This window comes from Stylophora pistillata, chromosome 14, assembly GCF_964205215.1.
Source record: "Stylophora pistillata chromosome 14, jaStyPist1.2, whole genome shotgun sequence".
NCBI lineage: Eukaryota > Metazoa > Cnidaria > Anthozoa > Scleractinia > Pocilloporidae > Stylophora > Stylophora pistillata.
In genome coordinates, this window is record NC_142532.1 from 17066663 (window position 1) to 17092378 (window position 25716).

The window sequence follows — 25716 nt, forward strand, 5'->3', positions numbered from 1 at the left end:
TTGACACTTCATCTGTTCTATTCGTTCTAGGGTAAACCATGGATGACCCTGGTGCTGGCACATATCATAATACAAGCCATAGTCTTTGGTAGAGGTGAAGACGGGACAATGGGATACATGGCATCGCAAGAAGGTATCTTTGACATGTTCTTTTTTACTGGTCAATTCCTCCATTTTCTCATCCTTATGAATGGGACAGGCGTACCATGTGGGAATAGTCTCCACACTTTCCAAGAGATCGTCTAAGGACGAATAATGGAACGTGCCCGTACCTTCAATTCCCGGTACCACCTTTCCCTGTTCCACCACCTCTCCTTCTTCCACCAATTCCGCAGGCTCAGTCTGACTCTCTTTGTGATTTGGTTCAGTGTAAGACTCTCGGAGCTGGACCACTTTTCCATCTCTGATATGAACGGCACCGTCGGGTGGGACCAATTTTCCATTTTTAATCTTAATGCCTGGGCGTGGTACCAATTTTCCGTCTTCGTAGGTCAAATGAGGATGATCAATGTCGATCTCTTTTTTGGCTTTTTTAGCCTTCTTGTTGGGGTTAGGTGAGGTACGTTTACTACCTTTCTTGTTGTCCGATGCAACTTCTGGTACAGTGCTCATCTTGCAGTCACAATCAAATGTGTATGATATCATCTCACACACGCCTGTTTTTATGGCTACAAAATATCACGTCAGCATACCAAATAGGGTTAAAAAGCTGACGACAGCGATGCGCAATTTGGCGTAAACAAGACCAAATAAGGTCAAAGCTGACGAAAAGCTGACGAAAGCAAGAGTTAAAAATAGAGAATACTATTTTTGGACTCATCATTTTTACCACGATGACTTCTATGGAGGTAAGTATGTTGAACAATCGTATTCTATTTACGGGAGGAGCTACGGGTATCGATACCTTAGCCGAAGAACTAGCCAAACAACACGACATGTGTGTCAAAGTGATGATTCCGCCCACTCACCATCGCTCCAAATACGTGACGCCACTAAATCAGAGCATGTTACACGAAGGGTTACAACACGTATTAAAAGCCAACAAGACTCTCAAGAGGACCCTTTACAATTCTACTTTGAATACAGGGCTCTTACAACGAAATTATTGGATCATATGTGATGCTCATTTGGTCCTAGCCTTTGGTATTCGAGATATCAATAACCCTCAGACCCTCGAAGGAGGTACGGGTTGGAGTGTTCAAATGGCCATTGATAACAAGAAGCAACTCTGTGTATTTACTGATCAATGGTACGAATACGATTATGACCAAGGAAAGTTTACAACATGTCAACCACCTTATCTACACGAGCAAAGCACTGCTATCGTGGGTACTAGAAGAATGACCGTACACATGTCAGAGGCTTTACACGATTTATTTCTAAGAACTGTACAAAGTGTCACTAGAACATGTTTTTTTAATGAAACAAATCCTTTTTCGGACTGTTCTGTGTCCTGTTTCTCTTCTACCACTGGCTTTTCGACATCCTTTTTCTCTTCTTCTTCTTCCTCTTCTTCTTCTTCCTCGGGTCCTTCAATGCAGCACTTTTCTGCAAACTGTAGAAGCTCTTTGAAATCCTCCAAAATCTTGTTCCTTAAGGTTAGAAAATGTTTCTGGCGGTCCGTCAAGTCCTCATCATCCCAGTCTTTATGGATAAAATTGTTGGCATCTCTAAAACACCTTCTACAATCGTCTTCGTCAGCGCAATGTTCCACTACGTCCAAAACCTTCTCCAAATCCACAGTCGCCCATTTAGGATTGTCTTCCAAATCAGCACTCATGACGAATGATGTAAACACACTTCGTACCTTTCTTATTTGTATCCTTTTTTATTACCATATAAGGTTATTGACGCATCACTCGCGTCAGTTGTTGACGCATCACTCGCGTCAGTTGTTGACGCATCACTCGCACGTCAGTTGTTGACGCATGTATCCTTTTTTATTACCATATAAGGTTATTGACGCATCACTCGCGTTAGTTGTTGACGTATGACTCGCGTCAGTGTATAAAAATAAATTACTTACCTTCAATTTTGTTTTTTGTCACTAGAATCTAAGATGGAAGTGACGGATGAAGAACTCATACGAACAATAGAAGATGAAGAAGCTTTAGATGCATTAGTCAATGAAGCCGGAGACGCCTTTGATCGTCAGTTCAATTATCAAACCCAGATTGGAGGTGGTGCCACTTCGGACACTCCTGGTTCTTTTGAATTCGTTTTAGATCCATTTGTAAATCGTACCAGTGAGCGCATGGGCGTGCGCGAAAGACATTTTACCACACGTCTAAGACAACGCGGGGCCTTCATACCTCCACAACATCTCGCCACAGCCATTACAGACGCCTTACACGCTACTGTACGTAGTCTCATTCGGAGAGATAATATCCCGGATAACGATCGTATTTACCTGGGATTGGCTAGCAATCGACTTGCACACGCCTACAATTACAGAGGATTACGCGCGGGAGAATGGTTACGTGGTGGGGATCGCGTCGATGCCTTGCTTTTACAATTAAGTAACATGCTTAATTTGAAATGGAACTTTGAAATGGATGATTCCTTTCAATTGTCCTTTACACATGTGCGAGCTCCACCTTCGGGTCAAGGTAGAAAGAGAAATCATAAACCAGGTCATAATGACCCTAGACACTTCAAGAAATTAAAACATTCTATCGTGGTCATCACCAATGACGACGACCTCTGTTGCGCCAGAGCTCTGGTCACCGCCAAAGCTAAAGTCGATGGTCACCCTAACTGGCAAGCCTTTCGAAAGAGCTACAAATTGCAACACACGGCAGCCGTTGATCTACATTTAGAATCCGGAGTGTCTCGCGGTCCGTGCGGCTACGATGAGTTAGAAGCCTTCTCCAAAACCCCTTCTCTCTACGACTATCAAATCCTACTCGTAGACGCCACACGCGGGTACGAAGTGGTTTCTTATGGTCCACCTTCCCCCAAACAATTGGTCCTTCTCTATGAGCAGAACCATTACGATGTCATTACCTCCCTTCCTGGCTTCTTCGGCACGTCCTATTTTTGTGCACGTTGTCACAAACCCTACAACGATGAAGGTCGTCATGCCTGTAATAATAACCCCCATCATTGCTGTGCCTGTCTACAAACGGGATGTCTGGATTATACCGAACGTCGTTGTAGACATCTCGAAGCCTACCTACCCTGCGATAGTTGCAGACGCTCCTTCTATGGACCCACCTGCCTTAGCAATCACTTAGGGAAAACCCATGCAGGTAAACCCTCCAGCCCCCATCAACCCAACGTTTGTGAAACTCGCAGGAAATGCGGAACCTGCCGCAAACTACTTACGGGTAAAAAGCAACAAAATGAACATCGATGCGGTTACATCACCTGCCCATCATGCTCTAAGTACATAGAGGCATCGTCGCATCGATGTTTTGTGCAAGTAGCTAAAACCCCAGAAGAAGAGCAACGCACCAATCGGTCACGTCGTGGTGCAGCTGCTGGCATCCAAACCCTTCACACTAATGAGGACGAAATGCCCTCGAGTGACGACGATGATGAACACAAACCCCCCTTACACGTCTTCTTCGACGTAGAAGCCATGCAAGATACGGGACAACATGTCCCTAACCTAGTCGTGGCCGAAACCGAAAACGACAACCGACCAGTCCATATCCGAGGATTCGAGTGCATGCGAGACTTCTTAGAATGGTTAGACACCTTGACGGAAGGTGACACCCGAGACGTGACGGTTTTAGCCCACAATTTTCAAGGCTATGATGGATATTTTGTTGTTCATGAATACCATCGTCAAAACCGCATCGTCAAACAATTGCGGAACGGGGCTAAACTCTTACAAGTAATCTTTGATCGTATCACCTTCATTGACTCTCTTTCCTTTTTTCAAATGCCCCTCTCGGCCTTTCCCAAAACGTTTGGTTTAACCGAACTCAAGAAGGGTTTCTTTCCTCACTTATTCAATACCCCTCCCAATCAATCCTATGTCGGACACATTCCCGAAACACATTTTTTTATGCCCGAAGTTATGTCCGTCTCTAAACGTCAGGAATTCGAGACGTGGCATACCCAACAGTCCAATATCATCTATGATTTCCAAAAGGAATTGGTTGAATACTGTGAATCAGATGTGAAACTACTCAAACAAGGATGTTTAAAATTCAAGGAAGTCTTTGAAGCCCACGCCCATTTCAATCCCTTCTCTCACATTACCATCGCCTCGGCTTGTAACAGGGATTTGCGCCAGAACCGTATGCAAGCTGGCACCATTGCCAACGAACCAGTGCACGGTTGGCGCTTGAAAACCAATCAATCCCGCGTGGCCCTAGAATGGCTTCACTGGCAACAGCACCAGTTACCCCACGGTTCCATTCAACATGCGGGCAACTCCGGTGAATACCGAATCCCTCATACCCGATACACTGTAGACGGTTACCACGAGGAATCTCATACCATCTATGAATTCCAAGGTTGCTTTTGGCATGGGTGCCGTTCTTGCTACACCAATCGCACCGAAACGCATCGCCGCCTAGACGACAGGTGCTTCGATGATGTGTACCGGTGCACGCAAGACAAAATCCAACTATTACGTGATCGAGGATACCATGTCATCGAAATCTGGGAATGTCAATGGGAAAAAATGAAAAAAGAGCGCGAGGATGTGTGCGCGTTCGTTCAAAACCTAGACCTTTCAACCCCCCTAAACCCTCGGGATGCATTCTGCGGCGGTCGTACCAATACCATTCGCCTGTACCATCGCGAAGAAGTGATACGTTATTACGATTTCACTTCGCTGTACCCCTGGGTCAACAAAAACGGTACGTACCCGATCGGACATCCCGAAATCATCTCCCAACCCGGTCACACAGACATCTCTCAGTTTTTCGGTATTGTCAAATGTACAGTGCTTCCACCTTCCCAACTCTTCCATCCCGTACTACCTTACCGACATGCCGGAAAACTCACCTTTCCCCTATGTGCCTCCTGTGTGCTCGAGGAAATGGAAAAACCCTTTCTACAACGCACACACCTCTGTCATCACACGGACCGCGAGAGACAACTTACAGGTACGTGGTGTACCCCCGAACTCCAAAAGGCCGTAGAGAAAGGATACAGTATCATTCACATTCACGAAGTCTGGCATTTTTCAAATACCATGACAGGTCTATTCAAAGACTATGTGAACACTTGGCTAAAACTCAAAGAAGAAGCTAGCGGGTGGCCAACTCATGTAGACTCAAGCCAACGTGACAATCATCTACAGACTTACCAAGAGAAAGAAGGGATTGTACTGGATCCCACTAAAATTGAAAAAAATCCCGGTCTACGCTCGCTAGCCAAAATGATGTTAAATTCCATGTGGGGTAAATTTGGACAGCGTACCAACAAAAAACAAGTCAAGGAATTTGATCAACCCCAAGAACTCGCCACCTTCATGTCCAGCGATACCTATGACATATCATACGTGGGTCTAGCGTCCGTGGGTGAACGCGTGGAAGTCCATTACACTATGGAAAACGAGGACGAATCCATCTCTCCTAATCTGAACATTTTCATCGCCTGTTTCACCACCTGTTGGGCTCGTCTCCGTCTCTACGAGGCACTAGACATGCTAAAAAATCGTGTACTTTACTTTGACACAGATTCTGTCATATTCCTCTCTTCCCCCCACGATACAGATCCACCTTTGGGGGATTATCTAGGAGAGTTCAAAGACGAACTACCACACGGTGAACATATCATAGAATTTGTCTCGGGAGGACCCAAAAATTACGCCTACATCACATCCTCTGGAAAAGAAGAATGCAAGGTGCGTGGAATATCACTAAACAGTCTAGGAACATCATACGTGAACTTTAATGTCATCAAACAAAACGTTTTGGATGAACTCACAGCACCACTAGAAAATGGAGACGTTCGTAACGTCAACGTACCCATTCCTTACAAGATTGTAAGAAACTCTGAAGAATATCACTTATCCACAGTACCCCAGCAGAAAATATATCGCATGGTCTACAACAAATGAGTAGCAGACCGAAACACTTTTGACACTTACCCTTATGGGTACGAACAATTGAATCAAATGGACGTAATCAATTTATTATTGTAAACAATGACAAAATAAATCATACCACATATCTGAGAAAATCTGTTTGATTTCATATAAATACTTCTTACACTTTACAATAATAATTGGTTAAGTGTGTCTAACACTTAACCCGCGAAACCAAAACGCGTAATCTCTGGTCCCATTCTCTTTTTTACATCCGTCAGGGGCTGGGCACTACTCTTGCGCGCGCACATTCTTGCTGATCAAAAAATCAATTCTCCCTAACCCTTTTTCCTACCATCTCATTGGTCCATTTTAAGGAGATTTTATACTCAATTGCGTGACGTCATCAACATGTCAGGTTGGGAGAATTTATCCAAATCTGACCTAAGTGAGCCGATACCACTACTAGTCCATCCTCGGAGACCCAGGGGCAGTGAGTCGATTTCAAGTTAAGGGCAGAAGAGCCCCTGGGGACATTGTCTTACAAGACTAGTTCCAAACGGTCGCAGTCGTTCTGGCATCTGATTGGTGCCAGAAAATCTTTGTGTTTTTCTGCCCAATCAGAGTGAAGTGTCGTTTGGAGTCCTTTCGTGTGTTCTAACACGCACATATTCAACAAGCTCTGTTGCTCCCTATGTTTGTCTCGGCCGTGCGACGAAGCTTTGCGCGAGGTGAAAAGTTTCAGTCTCAACACACAATGTAAGAGAAATCGATCAGATTGTCCGCGAAATCTTACCGGAAATTATACTGAATACTTTCGCAGGTATCACAAGAGAACGAGTTTAAAAGTTTGCGAGGTTCGTATAAAACATAATGGTTGCAAGCATTGATATGTCGCTTTAAAAGTTAGATGAGATGTAAGCCTAAATCTTTCAAGATTTTTTTGTACAATTTGTTGTGACTGAAACTTTTTCAATCCCGTGAAGTTATTTCGTCGCACGGGCCACGCAGGTATGTCAAGCAACTGGCGCTTACGCTTACGTAGCTTTTTGTGCGCGCCAAATTCTAATCGTTGCTTTGTAGTAAAGTCTTTAAAATATGGCCAAACTTGCAGAGAACATTAAGTACGTGGACGACCTCCAGCAAGCGCTTAAAGAAAGCTTAGCTGTGTTTCCGGTTAGCTAATTAAAATCTGAACAAAAACTAATCATCGAGAACATCGTGGAAAGGAGATATGTTTTCGGACAGTTACCGAAGGGGTTTGAAGAAAGTTAATCTTTCAACTGCTGCGTTGAGTGTTCAAATTCTTGAGCTCGAAAGGCCACGGCCTCTCTTCTAATCCCTTGGTCATTGTCACTTCACCTCTTTTGTCGATTGTTGAAGACCAAGTTAATTACCTTTGATCATTGGGAATCGATTCTGCTTTCATTGGGGAAAACAAAACCAAAGACAAAGAAATATTGGATGGAAAGGGCGAGCTTGCTTTTATTGTAAATGTCAGCTTAGTACATGGTTATCTACCCACATCTAATAAACAAAAGTTACCATGTTTAGCTTTTCTTTTCAATTTTTTAAGCGAAGATTAGATTAGATTTTTGCCGGGAGTGCACAAAAAAATGCGTAAGCGCCAGTTGCTCGACATACCTGCGTGGCCCGTGCGACGAAATAGCTTCACGGGATCGGAAAAGTTTCAGTGACAGCAAATTATACAAAAAAATCTTGAAAGATTTAGGCTTACATCTCATCTAACGTTTAAAGCGACATATCAATGCTTGCAACCATTATGTTTTATACGAACCTCGCAAACTTTTAAACTCGTTCTCTTGTGATACCCGCGAAAGTATTCAGTATAATTTCCGGTAAGATTTCGCGGACAATCTGATCGATTTCTCTTACATTGTGTTGCTGAGACTGAAACTTTTCAACTCGGGCAAAGCTTCGTCGCACGGCCCAAACAAACATAGCGAGCAACAGAGCTTGTTGAATATGTGCGTGTTAGAACACACGAAAGGACTCCAAACGACACTTCACTCTGATTGGGCAGAAAAACACAAAGATTTTCTGGCACCAATCAGATGCCAGAACGACTGCGACCGTTTGGAACTAGTCTTGTAAGACAATGTCCCCAGGGGCTCTTCTGCCCTTAACTTGAAATCGACTCACTGCCCCTGGGTCTCCGAGGATGCTACTAGTCACGATCCAGAGTCTTTCTCATGTCAACCTATTTTGAGGGAGATTGAAGATAGAGAAGACGTGGATGGTTCTGAAGCTTTGAACAATTGACCAGAGATAGTCTCGCGGCCAAAGCAGAAAAACAGAGAATTTCTTTTTATCAACCCAACAACAGCTTGAAACTACCTCGTTGTTTGACTCTAATGGTAAAAGCGAGCGAGCAAATGTGTTTTAGAACAAAACAACGATTCACTAACTTTTCAAAATATTTTGAATTAGTTTTTGACATTTGATTAACCGTAACGTAATAGAAAGAACGTTAACATTCCGAGATTTTGACGCTTTCAAAATGATACATTGTAGATCAGTGAGAGAAATTATTATGGTAAATTTTCTTACGACCAGCGGTTGATGTTTTTCAATATTTACGCTTAACGGCTAGGCTTTTTTCGCGGCTTTACGAGTAGCCAACAACCACAAACAGGTTTCCGGTTTTTATTCAGTTGTCTCGCGCAAAAATTAATAGGAGGCAACGACAATTGGTAACAACTTCCGCACCAGGAAACAGCAGGTCCGAAAATAACACAACGTTGAGCTGTAATTATAAATCACTGAGGGTGAAGCTAGTACGTAATGAGAAAATAAGCTGAAGGGTATGAAACCTCGACTGAAAGGAAATTTCGAGTTATCGCAGTTTCGAGATACGAAATGTCAACTGAATTGATGCTTTGTTCAGGGAGAAACAGAATGCTGACACATTACAACTTAGATATTTTCGTAGATGCTATAGAAATGGGTTGTAATCTGTATCATAACGGTAAAAATTGGATGAATTTGGAGCTTGCGAACACAGACAGATTTCCGGTTTTAGTTTTGTTTTGTTAATAAACTCGCTGTTGCCGTCTAACCAAAGATTTTGTTTCAGTATGATTGACATTTGATTCTAGTAATGATTTTAGTCGCGAAAATGTTGTGTTTCAACCAGTTTTAGTATCAGCGGAAGCTCTCCGATGAGGGTAGGGCGCTAACCTTGTCGGCGAATTACTATCCGCTACAGAAGTAACTTTTGATTGCTTTGATTATCCTAGTTTATAGTATCTTTTTTCTGGATGCTTTGTCACAAAAGATCACATCTTTATTCAGTTCGAACCTACCGTACATCGACTAATCAAGTTGTAAAATTACTATTAGAATCGCATAATTGAATAAAATCTCGCAAATTTAGCGTGAAATTTGCGAGTTAAAAACAAAGCTAAGTGATATTGTTTCGCATCTCAGGATAAAAACAAACAATTTCGATGCTGTTTTCTTTTATTCTTATTTTTATTCAATTATACGATTCAAGGAAGATCTATCACCTGACTCGTGAATTCCGCGTTGAATTCCCCTTGAAAACCAATATCGCGCTCTTTAGTTATAAATCACGGAGGATAAAGTTGTAGCTGAAAAAATGAACCGAGGGTCTGAAAACTCACTTGGATTAAACGGAATTTTCAAGTTATCAGTGTTTCGAGAACTACAAGTCAACGGAATCGATGCTCTGTTCTGGGGCAAAGAAAATAGCCCACACTTACATTACAACTTTAAAAAATATTTTGGAAGATGGGATAGAAATAAGTCTAAATACCTGATTTCGGTTGTTCAGAGGTTGGAACGCCAAGAAATCTTTATCTAGCGAATACGTATTGAATAGCATTATCCAACCTTTGAACAATCAGCCCCTGGATGTGAAACAATTATCTGTATTATTGCAGTAAAATGATGGATTTGGACAAATTTTACACTACACGGTAATTCTAGTAAACTTTCCCTGGAGACAAATTTTCGCAATACTGATCAACTTACGGTAAAACGTCGAAAACTTGTTTTCGTCAGAAGATTGTGAAAGTCACATCAAATGTTAAATTTTTTTTCTTCAATACAAGTTATCCTCTGCGAATTTTCGAAGATATGCTACTGTTAGAGAAATGTCTGAAAGACTTAAGGCCGGTTATTTAATAAAAGTTTAGCCGTTGTTTAACAAAACCCGGCGCGTTCTAAACTATCTTCCGAACCGAATCTTTCATTTGAACATTTATTTTTGTGAACAGTGTCGAGAGGGCCGAAAGCAGTGGAAACAGTGGAAGGACACTTATTTTATTTCCTCTCATCGATAATATCTGAGGCCCATTGCCATTGTAAAACCAAGTTTTGGTTTAGACCCCTAAGTAACCGACCTTAAAACTTTTAATTTTTCCCGTTTCTGAAAATTGGTAAGCCGAGGCGAAGCTTTACCTGTTTTCCTCCTACTTTGTTATGCTCCTGGCTATTTTGTTAAAAGCTCGTGGAAAAGTAAAGGGAAGTATGAAGGTTTCCCGCTAATGCAAAGACGGTGCGGGAGAAAGTGTATAGTCATTGACAGGAACTCGCAACTCAACTCGACGGAAGTGGGCGTCACATTCGAAACAATCGTTAGGCGTGCTCGTGGGGCGTGGAGCGTGTGTTCAACTAGTTTTGATATTACTGGATAAAAGCCAAGTTTTTTCTTATTTCGCTCCCTTTATTCATCACTAAAGAATCTCACTTGAATACGCAAAAGTCTTTAAGTTTTTTCCTTTGTCTTGACATCGACTTGACAGGCCTTATCACAACGGAAGATGTGTCTTCCGAAAACAAAAAATGCCTAGTCTAAGCTTATTAGAATTTCAAGAAATTTACAATATCGCTCAAGCTCTTTACATTTCCCAGGCTGCAAGATCCAATTAAAGCGGTACAGCAATTGTGAACAGCCAAACTGGGTACATTCTAATGTGTTCCAGTTGGAAAACGATAACGACGAGCGCCGGGAAGAGTTGGCGCGCGATAAATGGCCATTGTGGATGCCACCGGCTGATCTCCGCCGTTTTTCGCCCTCATGACCGCTTTTTCGCTCGCCGCTGTCTCAGTCAAACAAGAGGAACACACACTAAAGTGAACTATTGAATAGAGAGTTGAAGTCCCCGAGCTCTAAACGACATTACGAAATTCTTACTAGTATTTCTAGTCCTTGACTGTTTACTTAACCAAATGTTGTACATCAAACAATTAAGACCACGTTTAAGAGTACACGATCCACGTTGAAGTGTTTAGTTAACTTCCTTTTATTTAAATAATTTACAGTTCCTAACTATTTTGAACTCGCTCTTTTAATTAATTCCTTGATAATGGTGTCAGGAGGTCGCCGAAACGTCGGAACAGTACATCGTTAGTTTTTGCTTGCTTGAGTATTTTTTATGCACCTATTTTTCTATTGTTTTTCTAGAAATAGTCAGATTTCACCCGAGGATTGCGAGGGATTGTGCTTCCTATCAGAGTTTTCGATTGATCGATTGATTTCGTCATCATTAACTGACACATTGGTTTCCAAGTTAGATTTGCATGACTAGATCCCGGTTCTAGAAAAATTTGCATTCAAGGTTGTGTCTCGTCAAATAAAAAAAACAAACAAACTAATTTTATAGTTCTATATCAATTAAGCGGGTTTGAATAACTATCTTGTCGAAATAGTCAAATGTATTCTTTTTACCCTATTCGAAAGTCTACGGATTGGACGTAGAGCAGAATTCGACGTTATTACTTCCGGCTACTCCCAGAAGATAAATGACTAGAATTTGCTAAGTTGTTTTACTAAGAATTCTAATCAGTGCTAATTATCGAACGTTTTATTTTAGCCTATGCTTCTTATCTATATCTGTGTAGTTACGCAATTAATGATCAAGAGTTCAATCGAACTCAATCCTCCCAGGGGGGGGTACACTCTGGGGAATTACCCCAGGCAGTCCTTAAGGAATCTTGAACTTCGACCAGATCAATCGTGTGGGAAGACGAAAAGGGTGAAAATAAAAATAGGTTCAACTTCCATGATCTCCCTCTCAGTTTAAAAGCGAAGTGCGACAGCTGATAAATTAATTAGAATAGCTCCCTAATGTATTGAACAAAGATCATGCGTCAGACACTTAAACTCATTTCAGAGCCCTAAAATCGTAAATTTTCTCCATTGATAGCGCGTGTATTGCTGCATGCAAAGTAACTGTTCCCATCCCCCATCCCCATTTCCCATCCCTTCCCATCCCTCCCACAGCCCTCATCCTCGATCCATCCTTAGGGACTCCTTAGAGAAGAAGACGGATTTCCGGTCTCGCCTCAGACATTTATTTGTCTTACTTCTTCGATATCTCATCAGTTCTGCGTTTGTGTCGCCAGCTCTCCAAGTTTTGCGCTGATCTCTTTAAGAGTGCAGACAAGCAGGTGAAAGTATTATTTTAATTTTCCAAGTTTAACTGACGTTGATAAATTTCTTGCTTTCCATATATCTTGGTTCCAGGCCCTTACAGAAGAAGATTTATAAAACTTAATTGTTAATTCCGTTGCCACTTTCGCTTGGTCACCTTCCACAATCACCGTCGGGAACGTTTTCTTTCGGTTCGCAAAGAGGAAACTGTAAAGCGGACTTGTTAACTAGATTCCTCTCCAAGATGCAAGTATTGGTCATCTAAAACTGTTTTAGACATTCGAGCGGGCCCAGAAAGGGAATTTCATACTCTTTCTGATATTTCCAAGAAGTTTAGATAGGATCAGACAAGTCAACCGATCTATGGTTGCGAAAGAACTTCTCTTATTTTCTCTCTTTTGCGGAGTGGGAGTTACCTCAGATGTATTGGAAGAACGGCGACAGAGATCACAATGCCGTAAACAAACAGTATTTTGTCCTTGCAAGGACAGGCGAGGAATGCCTGGCCATGTGCTTGTGGTAACATGTAGTGATCAAAACGATTCCAATATTCTGCTTTGCCAAGGAAAAGCTTTATACTCAGAGGAGTGTGGAAAAGGTGAGCTTGTTTATGTTTCGGTGCAATTCAAGTTGTATGTTAAAATTACAGTGCTACTTTAATGTTATTCGTTGACTTAATAAACTGTGTGGAGATCGATCTCAATTATGTGAAATTTGTTTAGCAACTGAGTGGACTCTAGTAGCTAGTTTGGCTGATTTGAAATTACTTGTGCACTGTCAAATTATAGTTCCAAGATTAATAATTGATTTGATATCACTTCAAAGCCTTCAAAGGAGAGTAGAGCTCGAGGAATTGCGAAAAATTACGATATTAATGATAAAAAAAATAAGGCATATTTCTTAAGACCTGAAATATGTTGTTCCAGATTCAAGGCCTTAATTTTTTAAGCCCTTACCTTACAGAAGTGATTAACATGTATCTTCCCCCCACAATATCCATACATTACACAGCAAAGAAGTAATGAGAATATTCAAAATTTTTTATATTGTGGTACAATACTTTATTTAGCTTGAAGTTTGCACCTAGCAAAACCAGCTAGTTTACAGGTAATCACAGTCTTTTTGTCCTGATCTAATACCAAATTCTTGTAACTAATTTGCAAGGAAATTTGTAGTAGCTAGAGGGGAGAATAATCAGTTAGATCTTGAGGGTCAAAGAGTTCTTTGTACGGAAGTTTTATTCACATGCAAGCAGAATTTTTTTTCCCCTTAAATTATTGTTGTGATGAATTTACAAGCATGAATTTGTAAACGGGATTTCTGACTTATCATATGGCTGCTTGCCATACCCTCTTTGGATTGTTTTTTTGTGATTCAATAATACTGGTATATTCAGTTCTTTGAATAGTTAAATACTAAACACTTTGATTTCATAAATGAAACTGGAGAAGCATTCATTGTTCTTATTTACCTCTTGTACAATTTGCAAATGTAGGACTTAGTCCATTGACTGACCCAATATATTCCTTGTAAAAACATGCTCTGTTTCTCAAAATACAGAATCCTTTTCAAAGCTTCAAATGAAAATTTTCATTTTTGTTTACCCAGTTCCATTAGGCCCTAATCTTTCCCTGGGGAGGGTACTCAAGGAAAGTTTGGTTGTACATGTGCATAGTGGTGTTAAAACTTTAACTCCCCAGAATCAACTAGTCATTCTCCCCACTGAGTGCCAGTATTTGTTGTGAAGTAGGCAAAGGAATTTGGTGTGACATCAAGATAATATTATCTAGCTGATAAGCTTTTCTGTTCTCTTAACCTACTTGTAAGAGAACATACTGGAATCATATGGGATAATTATTTCCTTTTTACTTCTGGGCGATAAAGGGTTAAAACCCTGGCAAGGAAGGCTTTCAGTTTTAGAAGTTGAACTAAATATTTTATGTTTTCATAAAAGTTAGCATGGTATTATCAATTGTAATTAAAGATTGGGATGTGTCAATCAGCTCTTTCTTGACACTTTGATGTCTATTGACTTAGAAGGTTGTCAGTCAAAGTTTGAGCTGTAGTTAAGGGTAAATTTGAGCAAAGCTTAGGGGAAAGTAAAATTATTTTGAGTTAACAGGGGGTTTGAGGTAATCAAGTTGGAATTAGTGGGGTTCTACTTTATATTGTTTATATGTCGAGTAGTTTTTGAAATTTTCCACGTTAGTGTCCTCATAAAAATGGTGTTAAACCAGTTGGGTCAAGGCCAGCATAGGCTTTATATCACTGGTGCAATTGTTGTGTGTTGGTTAACACAGCATGTTGATTGAACTTTGTTATGTTTTCAATTTGGAATTTCATGTGCATCAAAATACTAGATAACTTGAGAGATTTTAGGAGCAAAATGGTAAAGGTGGGGGCAAACTTGTTTTATTGCAGGGGACAAAGGTGGTTGGGCAAACTTACTATGGGATGAAACCTCCAGCCATCTTAGAAATATTTTTCCAATTAATAAAAAGTAATTTTTTAACAAATGTGTTTAAGGGCATTGTTATACAGATATTATTTCAAATAGGGTATGTTGTATGGAAAGAGTAATTGGCTACATGCCAATTCTTGTGGATTATCCAGTAGTCTCCTTGATACAGGACGAGGCTCACGGTCACCTGTGTGGCTTATCATATCTCTAGGATAAAAGTGATGAACCGGCTTTCAAAGGCTTTGCTCAGCCGTAGGCTGACGTTGTATCCCCAGATTTACTTGAATCAAAACAATTTTGATGTTACAAAGTAGTCTCACTGTTTCTCAAAGCATTTTTATGCCATCACATCTTGACAGAAACTAAACAAAAGCTTTGATTGTTTTGTTTTTTGTTTTGTTTTTTTTTTTTCGGAAGGGAGATCATTTGATCTGGGGGCATAAATTTTTTTAGTTGGGTGGGGGTGAATGTGCTTCTGGGTTGATGCTGTGGTGGAATTGTGATCTCCACAAGCGGGCAACTTTGTAATTAAAGACAAATTCAATTTTGCAAAGAAAGGTTTCTTGTTCATCTTAGACATTTTAAATGATCAGTAGCTGTGGCTATACAAAGCTTAGTTTGAGTAGCCTGTGGCTATTTCCTTCCTACAAAATTATCTGTACCAACTCTTTTTTTATTTTGAAGTAGTACTGAATCAGTTAACAGCAAAATGAGCAAATCCACATAGTAATGATTAATTATTTGATTGCTTTCTACTGTAGTGAACTTTTCATCAAAGCGGCACAGACGTGACACTGGAAATTGTATGAATGGAATCATACCAGGCTCCCCCCACACCTTAGATAAAGATCCTCAAGCACTAATGATCAGTGGAAGTAGTATAATGCGCCATCTGGATGACAGGCTAACATTTAAATGCAAAGTCCATTCAAATTTTTCAGCAAATATAACTTGGCTGTTTAATGGCAAACCTCTGGGGAAAAAGAGGTATCATTCATTTGCATCTTGCAAACGAAATTTAGAAGTCAAATACATTTCAAAAAGTGACGCAGGAAACTACACATGTGTTGTGACAAATAAGAAGGGGAAACAGGCATCAGCTCACGCTAAGTTAATTGTGAAGGGTAGGTAACCACCTGTAAAGGTTTGTACTGTAATCTTTGGAGCAAGCTTTTCCCCCTCAGAGCTGACACCCACATATAATACAAGACATGTAGCTCAGCCAGGTCATCCCCTAAATTTTGAAGGGATGAACCATTATCCTTAAATTATAGTAGAGACTGAGCAGGCTTAACTGCTACAGTATATTCTAGTGCTATTATATCTTATTAACCAAGTGCGAGGGCCGTACTGCGAGAATATTGGCCCAAGGTCTTGACGGTATGGACCGAGTGCAGCTAGGTCCGTACAAAAAAGACCGAGGGCCGATATTCTTCCTGTACGGTCCCAAGCAAGCTTGGTTAATAAAAGATTTATTATAAAACTGAAGTTCAAAGGGACACAAGTGCGGTATCATTTGGGACCATTCGGGACAGTGCCCGGCCCAATACTGAGAGAATATTGACCGGCAATAGAGCATTTTGATTGGTTGATTTTAGTTATTGGCCCTCTGAATGCCCGAGTCATGAAATAAATAGAGTTATCTCTTTAATGTGTGTCTGATAGGTTTAGGAAACTGTTTTCTTTAATCATGTGAAATGATCTTAGATCTGACACATGCTAAGAGCAAACGAGTCAATTTTAAATTGTTGCTTTTCATTAGCACCCTTCAACACAGAATTAAATGAAACAGGAGATGGTTGCTCCTCTTTGCCCAAGAAAGCAAATAACAATTGGAGATGATAATAATAGGGAATAAAAAAAGCTAAAAATTTGATCTTCCGGGGTATTTATTATGGCAGGGGTATGGTCACCTATTATAAGTCGATCATAAGACATAAAATAAGTTACAATGTCCATGTGCATGCAGCTGGATAATGGTGGAGAGCCTTGAATTTTTGAAAATGCAGCCAGAGAAAATTGGAAAGTTATTTTTTGGACCTTGAAAAAGGTTTGGACATGAAGACAAAATTTTGAGAGTAAACTGATGCACTAGATTTGAATTATTTTTCCAAGCTGCATCAAGCATACAATTAATGAAGTTCTTGTTACTTTGCTGTGTAAAATCTTTGCGAGACAGCCAAATGTAGGTAAAATTACACATTTAAAGATTTGAGTTGAAGGTGATTCCTCATTATTGCACTGCCCATCCTGTACTGCACATAAAAGTCACATAATCAGGGGCATAAGTGTGCGTGCACTCCAAGAACATGGTGTTATAATTGGTTTTCAACCAATTGACCAGTTAAGAGGTAATAGTGGTAGTCTTTAGTTCTTGAATAAGTATTATAGTGACCTATACTTTTATTGCACAATTTTAGTGTACAAATTGTCCTCTTCAATCTGGAGAAATTCAAAATAAATCATTCATGGGAAAAAAAGATACAGCTGAAAGTGTGCACAAAGCCTGTTACACGATTATGTAGATTTTGATGTTGAAAACAACAACTTGAGTAACGTTCTGAGTTGAGGTCATTTACAATTGCATTATTTTCCCATATATCAAACTATTCCACGTGCTCAAGACTTTCTACCTATCAAATTTTTTTTTTCAAGTGTTATGTCAAAAACCCTTGCTCCCAGCTACCACAAAATGTACTGTGAACTGATAAAACGATGCACACGATTAGTGCCAGTACAGGCATAGATTGGTTAAGATTAGCCCATCATATCTTTTCTTGTATTTCTTGAAACAGTCATCGCTAATGAACATTATTACACGACTCGGGCAGTCAGAGGGCCAATAACTAAAATCAACCAATCAAAATGCTCTATTGCCGGTCCAATATTCTCTAAGTATTGGACCGGGCACTGTCCCGAATGGTCCCGAATGTTACCGCACCTGTGTCCCTTTGAACTTCAGTCGTATAATAAATCTCTTATTAACCAAGCTTGCTCAGGACCGTACTGGAAGAACATCGGCCCTCGGTCTTTTTTGTACAGACCTCGCTGCGCTCGGTCCGTACTGTCAAGACCTCGGGCCGATATTCTCCCAGTACGGCCCTAGCGCTTGGTTAATAAGATATATTATTTTATAGAAAGTTTAAAAAAAGTTGTTCGATAACTTATTTTTCTGAGGATCACCTTTAGAGGAGAATGTGGAATTTTTGCAGCAACCTTCTGCAGTGACTCTTCTGTACAGGCTGTAGGTTTAAATATTGTTTGTTACTCTTCAATGAATGTAGGAGAATGAAAAAATTAAAATAGCGTAGAAAAAGTATGTAAATTTGCTCACGAATATTTGTTGTTGGTGCTGATATCGATGCAGTGGACTGGAACTGCTGATCAGGATTACATTGCATGCATTTTATTATCATTGATACTTTAACTTTGGCTTTGATTTAAAGGAAAAGGTTGTTGTAACAATTGATTCTTACAGAGTCCTCTGTTTGATTTTAGTAATAGGTGACCCAGTTATACAGTCTGTAGGACTGAAACATGGGAATACAGCCTTCATTGGAACCACAGTCAACATAACCTGTAGAATCAAAGGCTCGAATCCACTAGTATCTGGTTTTTTTTTTAAGAATGGCACACCGTTACATGAGGATAGTGAAAAGCTTAAGTATATGTATTTCCATTCCAAAGAAAGCGATATGGATCCCTACAGACTCGTTACATTGGAAATTAAGAACATCACAATTAAAGATGCTGGAAACTACACGTGTCAGGTCATCCGAAATGACATGAATTCATTGAAAACATTTCTTCTTAAAGTTGGTATGGTAAATTACTCTTATATTTATGTAGTATTTGTTTATACAGTACCAGTTGCTCCATTTAGTGAAAAATCACATCCTAATTTATATGTACTCGTCATCTTACAGTGCTTCTCTCTCTCTCTCTCTCTCTCTCTCTCTCTCTCTCTCTCTCTCTCTCTCTCTCTCTCTCTCTTCTTTGTGCTTTTGTAGGTTTTTGTGCCAAAAAACTTCAGTTTTGGTGTTCAGTGTGGTAATTGCAGATTTCCCAATTTTTAGCATTTGGTTTTTGTCAAAAATACCAATGGATTTTTCAGATTTGGTATGCTTAATTTTTCTGTTCCAATTTTCCTGTTTGGGTTCCGGTTTCTCTTTGATGTGAGTGGCAATTAAATTGCATGCCTCTACTGATCTTGTCACCACTGTATCAGATAGGTTGGGGTTTTGATAACAGGGATGTGAAAATTTATTGGTTTTTCATGTGGTTATTTGGTTTTGATCATATTTTTTGCTGTTTTGAAGTTTAAGAATGATTGACCAATAATATGATTGACTCAATCATACTTGATAATTTCTCATTCCTTACTTTTATATATCGTAAATCCAAAGCACCTGTTTGCACAGATAATATCAGGAATTATGAATTAACCTTTCACAGTTTTCATGGTTTGGAAATACTAGCTATCTTTAATATTGGGGGAGAATTGAAAATCTCTCAACAGAATATTGGATTGAGTTCACTGGAGAAGAAGGGGAGTTGAGTTGATTAATTGTCACAGTTTACAATTTGTTGCTTACGGATTTTTCCCTTAATTCCTCTAATCCCAGGTTTGGCCAATGAGTTATTTCTCTTTACCCTATCCATAAATGTTCATGCAGAAAGTTGATAAGAAAAATGAAACATGTCAATAAAAGACAACAGTGTAAAGTACATTATCTGAATTAACATCAGTTTCTCAAAAGAGGTTAATTTACTAGAAATGCACTGTAAAGCAGGGGTGTAGCCAGGACTTTTCAAAAGAGGGGTCTCACTGAGTCAAACAGAGGGTTCTGCCCAGATTGTCATGTCAACCTTGAGGCTGTGTTTTACTTAAAGTGACATTAGAAGGCTTGCAGGGGTGGGATTGGGTCATGGGCACCCCAGGACCCCCTTGGCCACACCCTTGTATAGACAGTGCAGGTAATTAATAATTGGATCCAGAAGACCTCTGCAGCATACTCAAGAGTGACCAAATAGGAATTTCTCCTTACAGTGTCAATACAATTTCAAGCAGAAGTGAAATGAGAAGAATGAGGAATATGCACCATGTTATACTTTACAACTAGATTATGAATTAGATTCTCAGAGCTGAAAGTATTAGAAACATGTTGCATGTAGAATGAAGAATTGATTGTTAAATGTTGGGAGTTAATTAATCATTGTTGCCTTCCAGCTGTATTACAAAATTTTATGATCCTCATGATTCATGCCATGGACTTCAGATCAAATTTTCCTCTGTCACTGGAAGTTCGAAATTTTAATCTCACAAATTAGCACTCCAACAGACTTCTTTACATGCCGCTTGTTTGGTGTGTTTACCCATTTCAGATCATGTGATAATATTTTAATGGAGAACTGTCTCTTTTAAATTAGGTACACATAAATTACAAAAGATAAAGCTGGGAATTCCCTTGAGACCTGGAATGAGTAAAGAAAACACACAAGCTAAAGGTTCCTAATGCTGCAATCATTTTGGTCACCATAGCAGTTACAGAAAAATGTTGGTAACTAAATTAGCAGTGAGAGGTGCTAATTTGGTAACCTGTGTTTGGAAAACATGAAGGAAGTTGTGATGTTTTGATTACAAGGTGTTAATGCTTCAGAGTCAAATTAGAAAAACATTCTAATGGTTGTCTCACACAAATTTATTTCCTTCTTCTTGAATTCTTAAGGTACAGTTTTCTTTCTTTGAATTTTCTTTTTATTTCCAGGGACTAATTGTTTGTTTCTCCTGGCCACCAAAGGGTGAATTTCAAATAAGTTTAGCTCAGAGCCATCTAGATATACTTTTTTTAGCTTGTGTGTTTTATTTTCCCAAGGGTATCTTAAGGGAACTCCCTTCTTTGGGATTTGTAAATTACTTGTATGTGTACATTGGAAAAACAAAACTTACAAGCTAAAGATAACTGTTGTTTTGAATTATATTGTAGAACCATGTCCAGCCGGTTTTTATTGCCCACCAGGAAGAAGTGGTCCTATTCGATGTCCTCAAGGAACGTACCAGCCAAACATTAGCCAGACATCTGAAGAGGCGTGTAAACCTTGTCCTTTCTTTACTAACTCATCAAAGAATTTAGGCCGTGTTCGACCAATTTTAGATGAAGCCGACTGTCCGGGAGAAGATCCAAGTAAAGGTACTGGCTCCACAAATCAATGTTAGAGAGAAGGATTTGCCCTACTTGCTTTTCTGAGTCTGTTTCAAAAAAGGGATCCGTAACCTCCTCAAACATTCAGATAAAAAACTGAGACTATAACCTCTGTTTGTGCCTAGGTCTTTTTTATTGGCCGTTGAACCATAATTGTATCTCGTGATTTGAATTTCATATATATTTCTATATTTTTTTTACATGTGTAATTTAAATTACTCATTTCCTTTTCCATCTTTTGACCAGAGATTACAGCATCAACAGATGTCACCAAGATTGTCATAGGAATGGCTATTGGTGTGGTTATCATCATAGCCTTAGTTTTTTCATTGTTATTTATCGCAAAAAAGAAGCGTTTGCTGTGGTTCTCTTCCTTGGGACACAGACATGATCCAGAGTGTTACACGTGCCAGCCAATATTAAATGGAGATACAGAAAATGCTGAAGGTGCTGAGGTTTTGAAAACGTTGCCAGAAATAGGTATTTTATCAGTAAATTTGTTATTGCAATGTTTAACTTAATTACAATAAATTATCATACTCATACCCAGTTGGCCCCGGTTATTCAAAGAGTGTATAGCGGCGCTCGTCCACCGCTAGCTGGACCACACAAAATCCCCTGATAACAACGTACCGCACCAAATTTCTTTGGAAACGCCTCCTTCTTTATTATTGTATTATACCGTGAAACTAAAAATTGATTTAAGAAATTAGGGACATGGAAATAGAGAAATGCTTCAGGTAAATCAAACTTACATTATTGCCGGATCTGGCAAGAGTTGATATCGATTGAACTTTCCCTTCCTTTCTTTAACTAATTTCTTTCCTTACGAGCACGAGTGCTTACCAAAAACTGATCAAAAGGGCCTTTTATCAAACAAGAGCGCGTGACGAGCCACCTAGTGTGACTTAAAGATTATTAACCAAATCAAACAATGAACAGAAACTCGTACTGTACGGTGCTGCACAAATCTGGTTAGGTGGAAAAGGAGGAGTGTGGAAAATGAGGAGTGTGGAAAAGGAGGAGTGTGGAAAAGGAGGAGTGTGGAAAATGAGGAGTGTGGAAAATGAGGAGTGTGGAAAATCAGGAATGTGGAAAATGAGGAGTGTGGAAAATGAGGAGTGTGGAAAACGAGGAGTGTGGAAAACGAGGAGTGTGGACAACGAGAAGTGTGGAAAACGAGGAGTGTGGAAAACGAGGAGTGGAAAATGAGGAGTGTGGAAAATGAGGCGTGTGGAAAATGAGGCGTGTGGAAAATAAGGAATGTGGAAATGAGGAATGTGGAAATGAGGAATGTGGAAAATGAGAAGTGTGGAAAATGAGGAATGTGGAAAATGAGGAGTGTGGAAAATGAGGAATGTGGAAAATGTGGAATGTGGAAAATGAGGAGTGTGGAAAAGGAGAAGTGTGGAAAATGAGGAGTGTGGAAAAGGAGGAGTGTGGAAAACGAGGAGTGTGGAAAACGAGGAGTGTGGAAAACGTGGAGTGTGGAAAACGAGGAGTGTGGAAAACGTGGAGTGTGGAAAATGTGGAGTGTGGAAAATGAGGAGTGTGGAAAATGAGGTGTGGAAAATGAGGAGTGTGGAAAATGAGGAGTGTGGAAAATGTAGAGTGTGAAAAACGTAGAGTGTGAAAAGGAGGAGTGTGGAAAATATGGAGTGTGGAAAATGGGAGTGTGGAAAATGCGGAGTGTGGAAAATGTGGAGTGTGGAAAAATGTGTAATTTTATAAGAGAACTAGTGGGCAGCACACAGCAACTTGTCTTATAGTATTGGGTTTATTAATGCACCGGTTTCGACTTCATCAGGATAAAACTACAAAATACATAGGAACTTATTTTATATACTACACCTTATCAGAACATGTCACGTTCCTAGTTTGGGTGTGAACAACAAAACACCCACCAGAATAACCACAGGATATGATTAAAATCCTGTGCTAAAAGGTGCTTTTGGGGCTTCACGGTTTTAACGTTAAAAACGAAAAGGTAAATGGTAAACAAAAGAATCAAACGAGTGCAACGTTACTCTCAGTATGTTGTAGCTGAAGCATAGCATTTTTTCACTTTTTTCGAGTGTGAAAAACGCGGAGTGTAGAGTGTATATAAAATAAAAGGACATAAAAATATATACATGCATAAAAATTATCTTACCAGGGTAATACTGTTATTGTCTGCAAGCAAAATATCAACCTCGCGCTGATGTTGTTTTCTTTGGCTAGTTAGCCGTGAATATTATGAATTGACAGAAAGCGTCTGGAAAATTTTTTTGGTCACGTTCGGAAAGGTGTTACCGTTAACACCTAAATGGTGCAAATCTTGCAAAATACGTTACTTGTAAGCCATGGGTAGATTCAATTGAATTTGCATATTCACAGGTGAGTACAAGTTCGCATTGATCTCCACATGATCCACACTGTCCACGTGTTTTCGCGTTGATTTTTTTATTACCCATTTTATACGGTGTTCTTTACATAGCTCCAAAATAAAATGCAATGATCCATCGCTTTCTTAAAGAGCATGGACCGCTTGTTGTTATTGACTGTAATGTTTCAGTCGTTTGATTGTTCGATTCTTTTGTTTACCTTTTTGCGTTCTTTTAAGCTTGAAAAAGTAATTTACGGTTTAGTTGTGAAAACGCAATGATACATCACCTTCAAGGAAATGGAGTGCTTGTTACTGTTGTTCATATCGTTAAAACCTACTCCTTACCCACGCTCCGCATTTTCCACACTCCATATTTTCCACACTCCATATTTTCCACACTCTACGTTTTTCACACTCTACATTTTCCACACTCCACACTTTCCGCACTTTTCGCACTTTCCACACTCCTCATTTTCCACCTAACCCATAAATCTCTATCCGGTGGATAGCCTGGTGAGTTTTACTCTCTCTTATCCGTTGGATAGCGTTACCCGTGCCCTTAATTTATAAAAATGTACCCTGATGATTTAGCATCTGAAGAAAATACTAATTAAAAAATGCTATTTAGTCTGTTATGTAACCCCAGCTCCCTTTCAGGTATTTAATTTTAAAAAGTAGAGATTACGTTGTTATGGTGGTCATTTAGTTCTTTAGTATCCAATCACTATGTAAACCTCCCCTCCCCTCCCCTCCCTTTCCTTTTCAGTTACTGACATTTGATCAGCATGCTTTTTTTCGTGAATTCAGCCATCCGTGCAAATTTGTCTCCCTTAAGTTCAGTTTGTTAACTAGAATCTTATTCATTTTGCCTCACTGCATTTTTGTCACATCCTTACCTGGGTTGTTGCTTTGTTAAGTTGTTTTTTTTTCCATTTTTACTTATTTTTTCATTCTGTATTTTCCTTTATATTAGTGAGATATTCACTTCTTCTTTTGTGAGTGCATCAAAATGAATTTAAAAAGCTGTGGTTTAAGTATGTGTTGTGCATCTATCAAAAACGTGGTTGGAACATGACACATGGTTTGACTTTTTTCAGATTATGAAGCAAAGCATGATGTGTTTATATGCTACTGTTACAAAGATGTTGACTGGGCGAAAGAACTTCTTGCTGAGCTCGAAAAACGAGGATTCAAGTGTTGTATTGACTTTAAGAACTTCACAGTTGGAGAAACAATAGTGCAAAACATTGCTGAAGCAATTTGCTTCAGTAAAAAAACAATTGCAGTACTTTCTCCAGACTTCATTAAGAGTGATTGGTGTAAAGATGAGCTACACAAGGCGCTTTCCAGGGTGCGATATCATCAGGTTGTACCAGTTATGTACAAGCACTGTGAAATACCCTTTGCTCTTCGAGACACAACCTACCTGGATTGGGAAAACTGTAATGTGAAACCCTACTTCTGGGAACAGCTTGAAAAGGCTTTAAGGAAGCCAAATGGCGAGGCGTACTTAAGCAGACGACTTCAAAACGGAAATCAAACCTTGGAGGTCTCTGCCCGTGTATAGACCATGGCAGAGCCAGGTGGACACAAGTAGGACTTTTTTGTACATAGCATATGTTATGCAACTTGAACTAGCTATAGTGTCGTGTACTAACTTACAAAGTTTAAATTGTTGCTTAAATCATTTGTTCTGCGTATAAATACGATTTTGCACCTTCTCCCTTGTTCAGCAGAGAAGTAGAGGCAGGTTTCCCTAGTCAATAAGTTCTTTAGAGATTAAGATTTACAAGACCCCTTTTGAGAAATAGGCTTCATTGGAAGGGAGCTTTCTTGGAGTTCATGCGCATTTCTTGAACAAATATTTAGTAATTTTTGAGAGTCCCCTATACTGGAAACTGAAAAAATTTCTAAGATCAACCAGTTCATCACTGACAAAAAACTGCTCGATGAGTCGATGGCTTTTACGGCTAACGGTGAAAAATATCTTGGCCATTCTTCGGCTAACGGTTAATTTTCTTTCTATTACGTTACAGTTAACCTATTGTCAAAAACTAGCTCAAAGTATTTTGAGGGGGGCATTGGGGTCTCTTAGAAACCGCAAAACCGCAAAAAAATTCGATCAAAACCGAAAACCGCATGTAAAACCGTCTAAACCGATAAATTTGCACATCTCAGGGCATAGGATAAAAACCAGGACTGGACTCTGGACTCTGGACTCTGGACTGGACCCTGGACCCTGGACCCTGGACCCTGGACCCTGGACTCTGGACT

General features: G+C 39.7%; 2 protein-coding genes across 4 annotated transcripts in view; both read left to right on the forward strand.

Annotated features, from left to right (window-relative positions):
- Positions 1 to 2206: 2206 nt before the first annotated feature.
- On the forward strand, positions 2207 to 6025 carry LOC111347625 (uncharacterized). The gene has a single exon (XM_022954854.2). The coding sequence runs from the start codon at positions 2255 to 2257 to the stop codon at positions 6023 to 6025; it is 3771 nt and encodes a 1256-aa protein (XP_022810589.2). The 5' UTR covers positions 2207 to 2254.
- Positions 6026 to 12293: 6268 nt separating this feature from the next.
- The window catches only part of LOC148716870 (uncharacterized), a 25647-nt gene continuing 12224 nt past the window's right edge, over positions 12294 to 25716 (forward strand). Inside the window, exons 1-7 of one of the 3 annotated variants that reach the window (XM_088745600.1) lie at positions 12294 to 13011; positions 15636 to 15998; positions 18373 to 18693; positions 20862 to 21065; positions 21324 to 21557; positions 24540 to 25035; positions 25621 to 25716. The exon at positions 25621 to 25716 is cut by the window's right edge and continues 915 nt beyond it. In XM_088745600.1, the coding sequence (XP_088601726.1) occupies positions 12777 to 13011; positions 15636 to 15998; positions 18373 to 18693; positions 20862 to 21065; positions 21324 to 21557; positions 24540 to 25009 (1827 nt within the window). In that variant the 5' untranslated portion in view covers positions 12294 to 12776 and the 3' untranslated portion in view covers positions 25010 to 25035; positions 25621 to 25716. Of the gene's footprint in view, positions 13012 to 15635; positions 15999 to 18372; positions 18694 to 20861; positions 21066 to 21323; positions 21558 to 24539 lie in introns of all 3 variants that reach the window. The other 2 variants (XM_088745601.1, XM_088745602.1) reach the window with 2 other exon arrangements.

What these genes read in the sequence shown, in the direction of transcription:
- LOC111347625 (XM_022954854.2), top strand. Translation starts at nt 2,255, where the DNA reads ATGGGCGTGCGCGAAAGACATTTTACCACACGTCTAAGACAACGCGGG.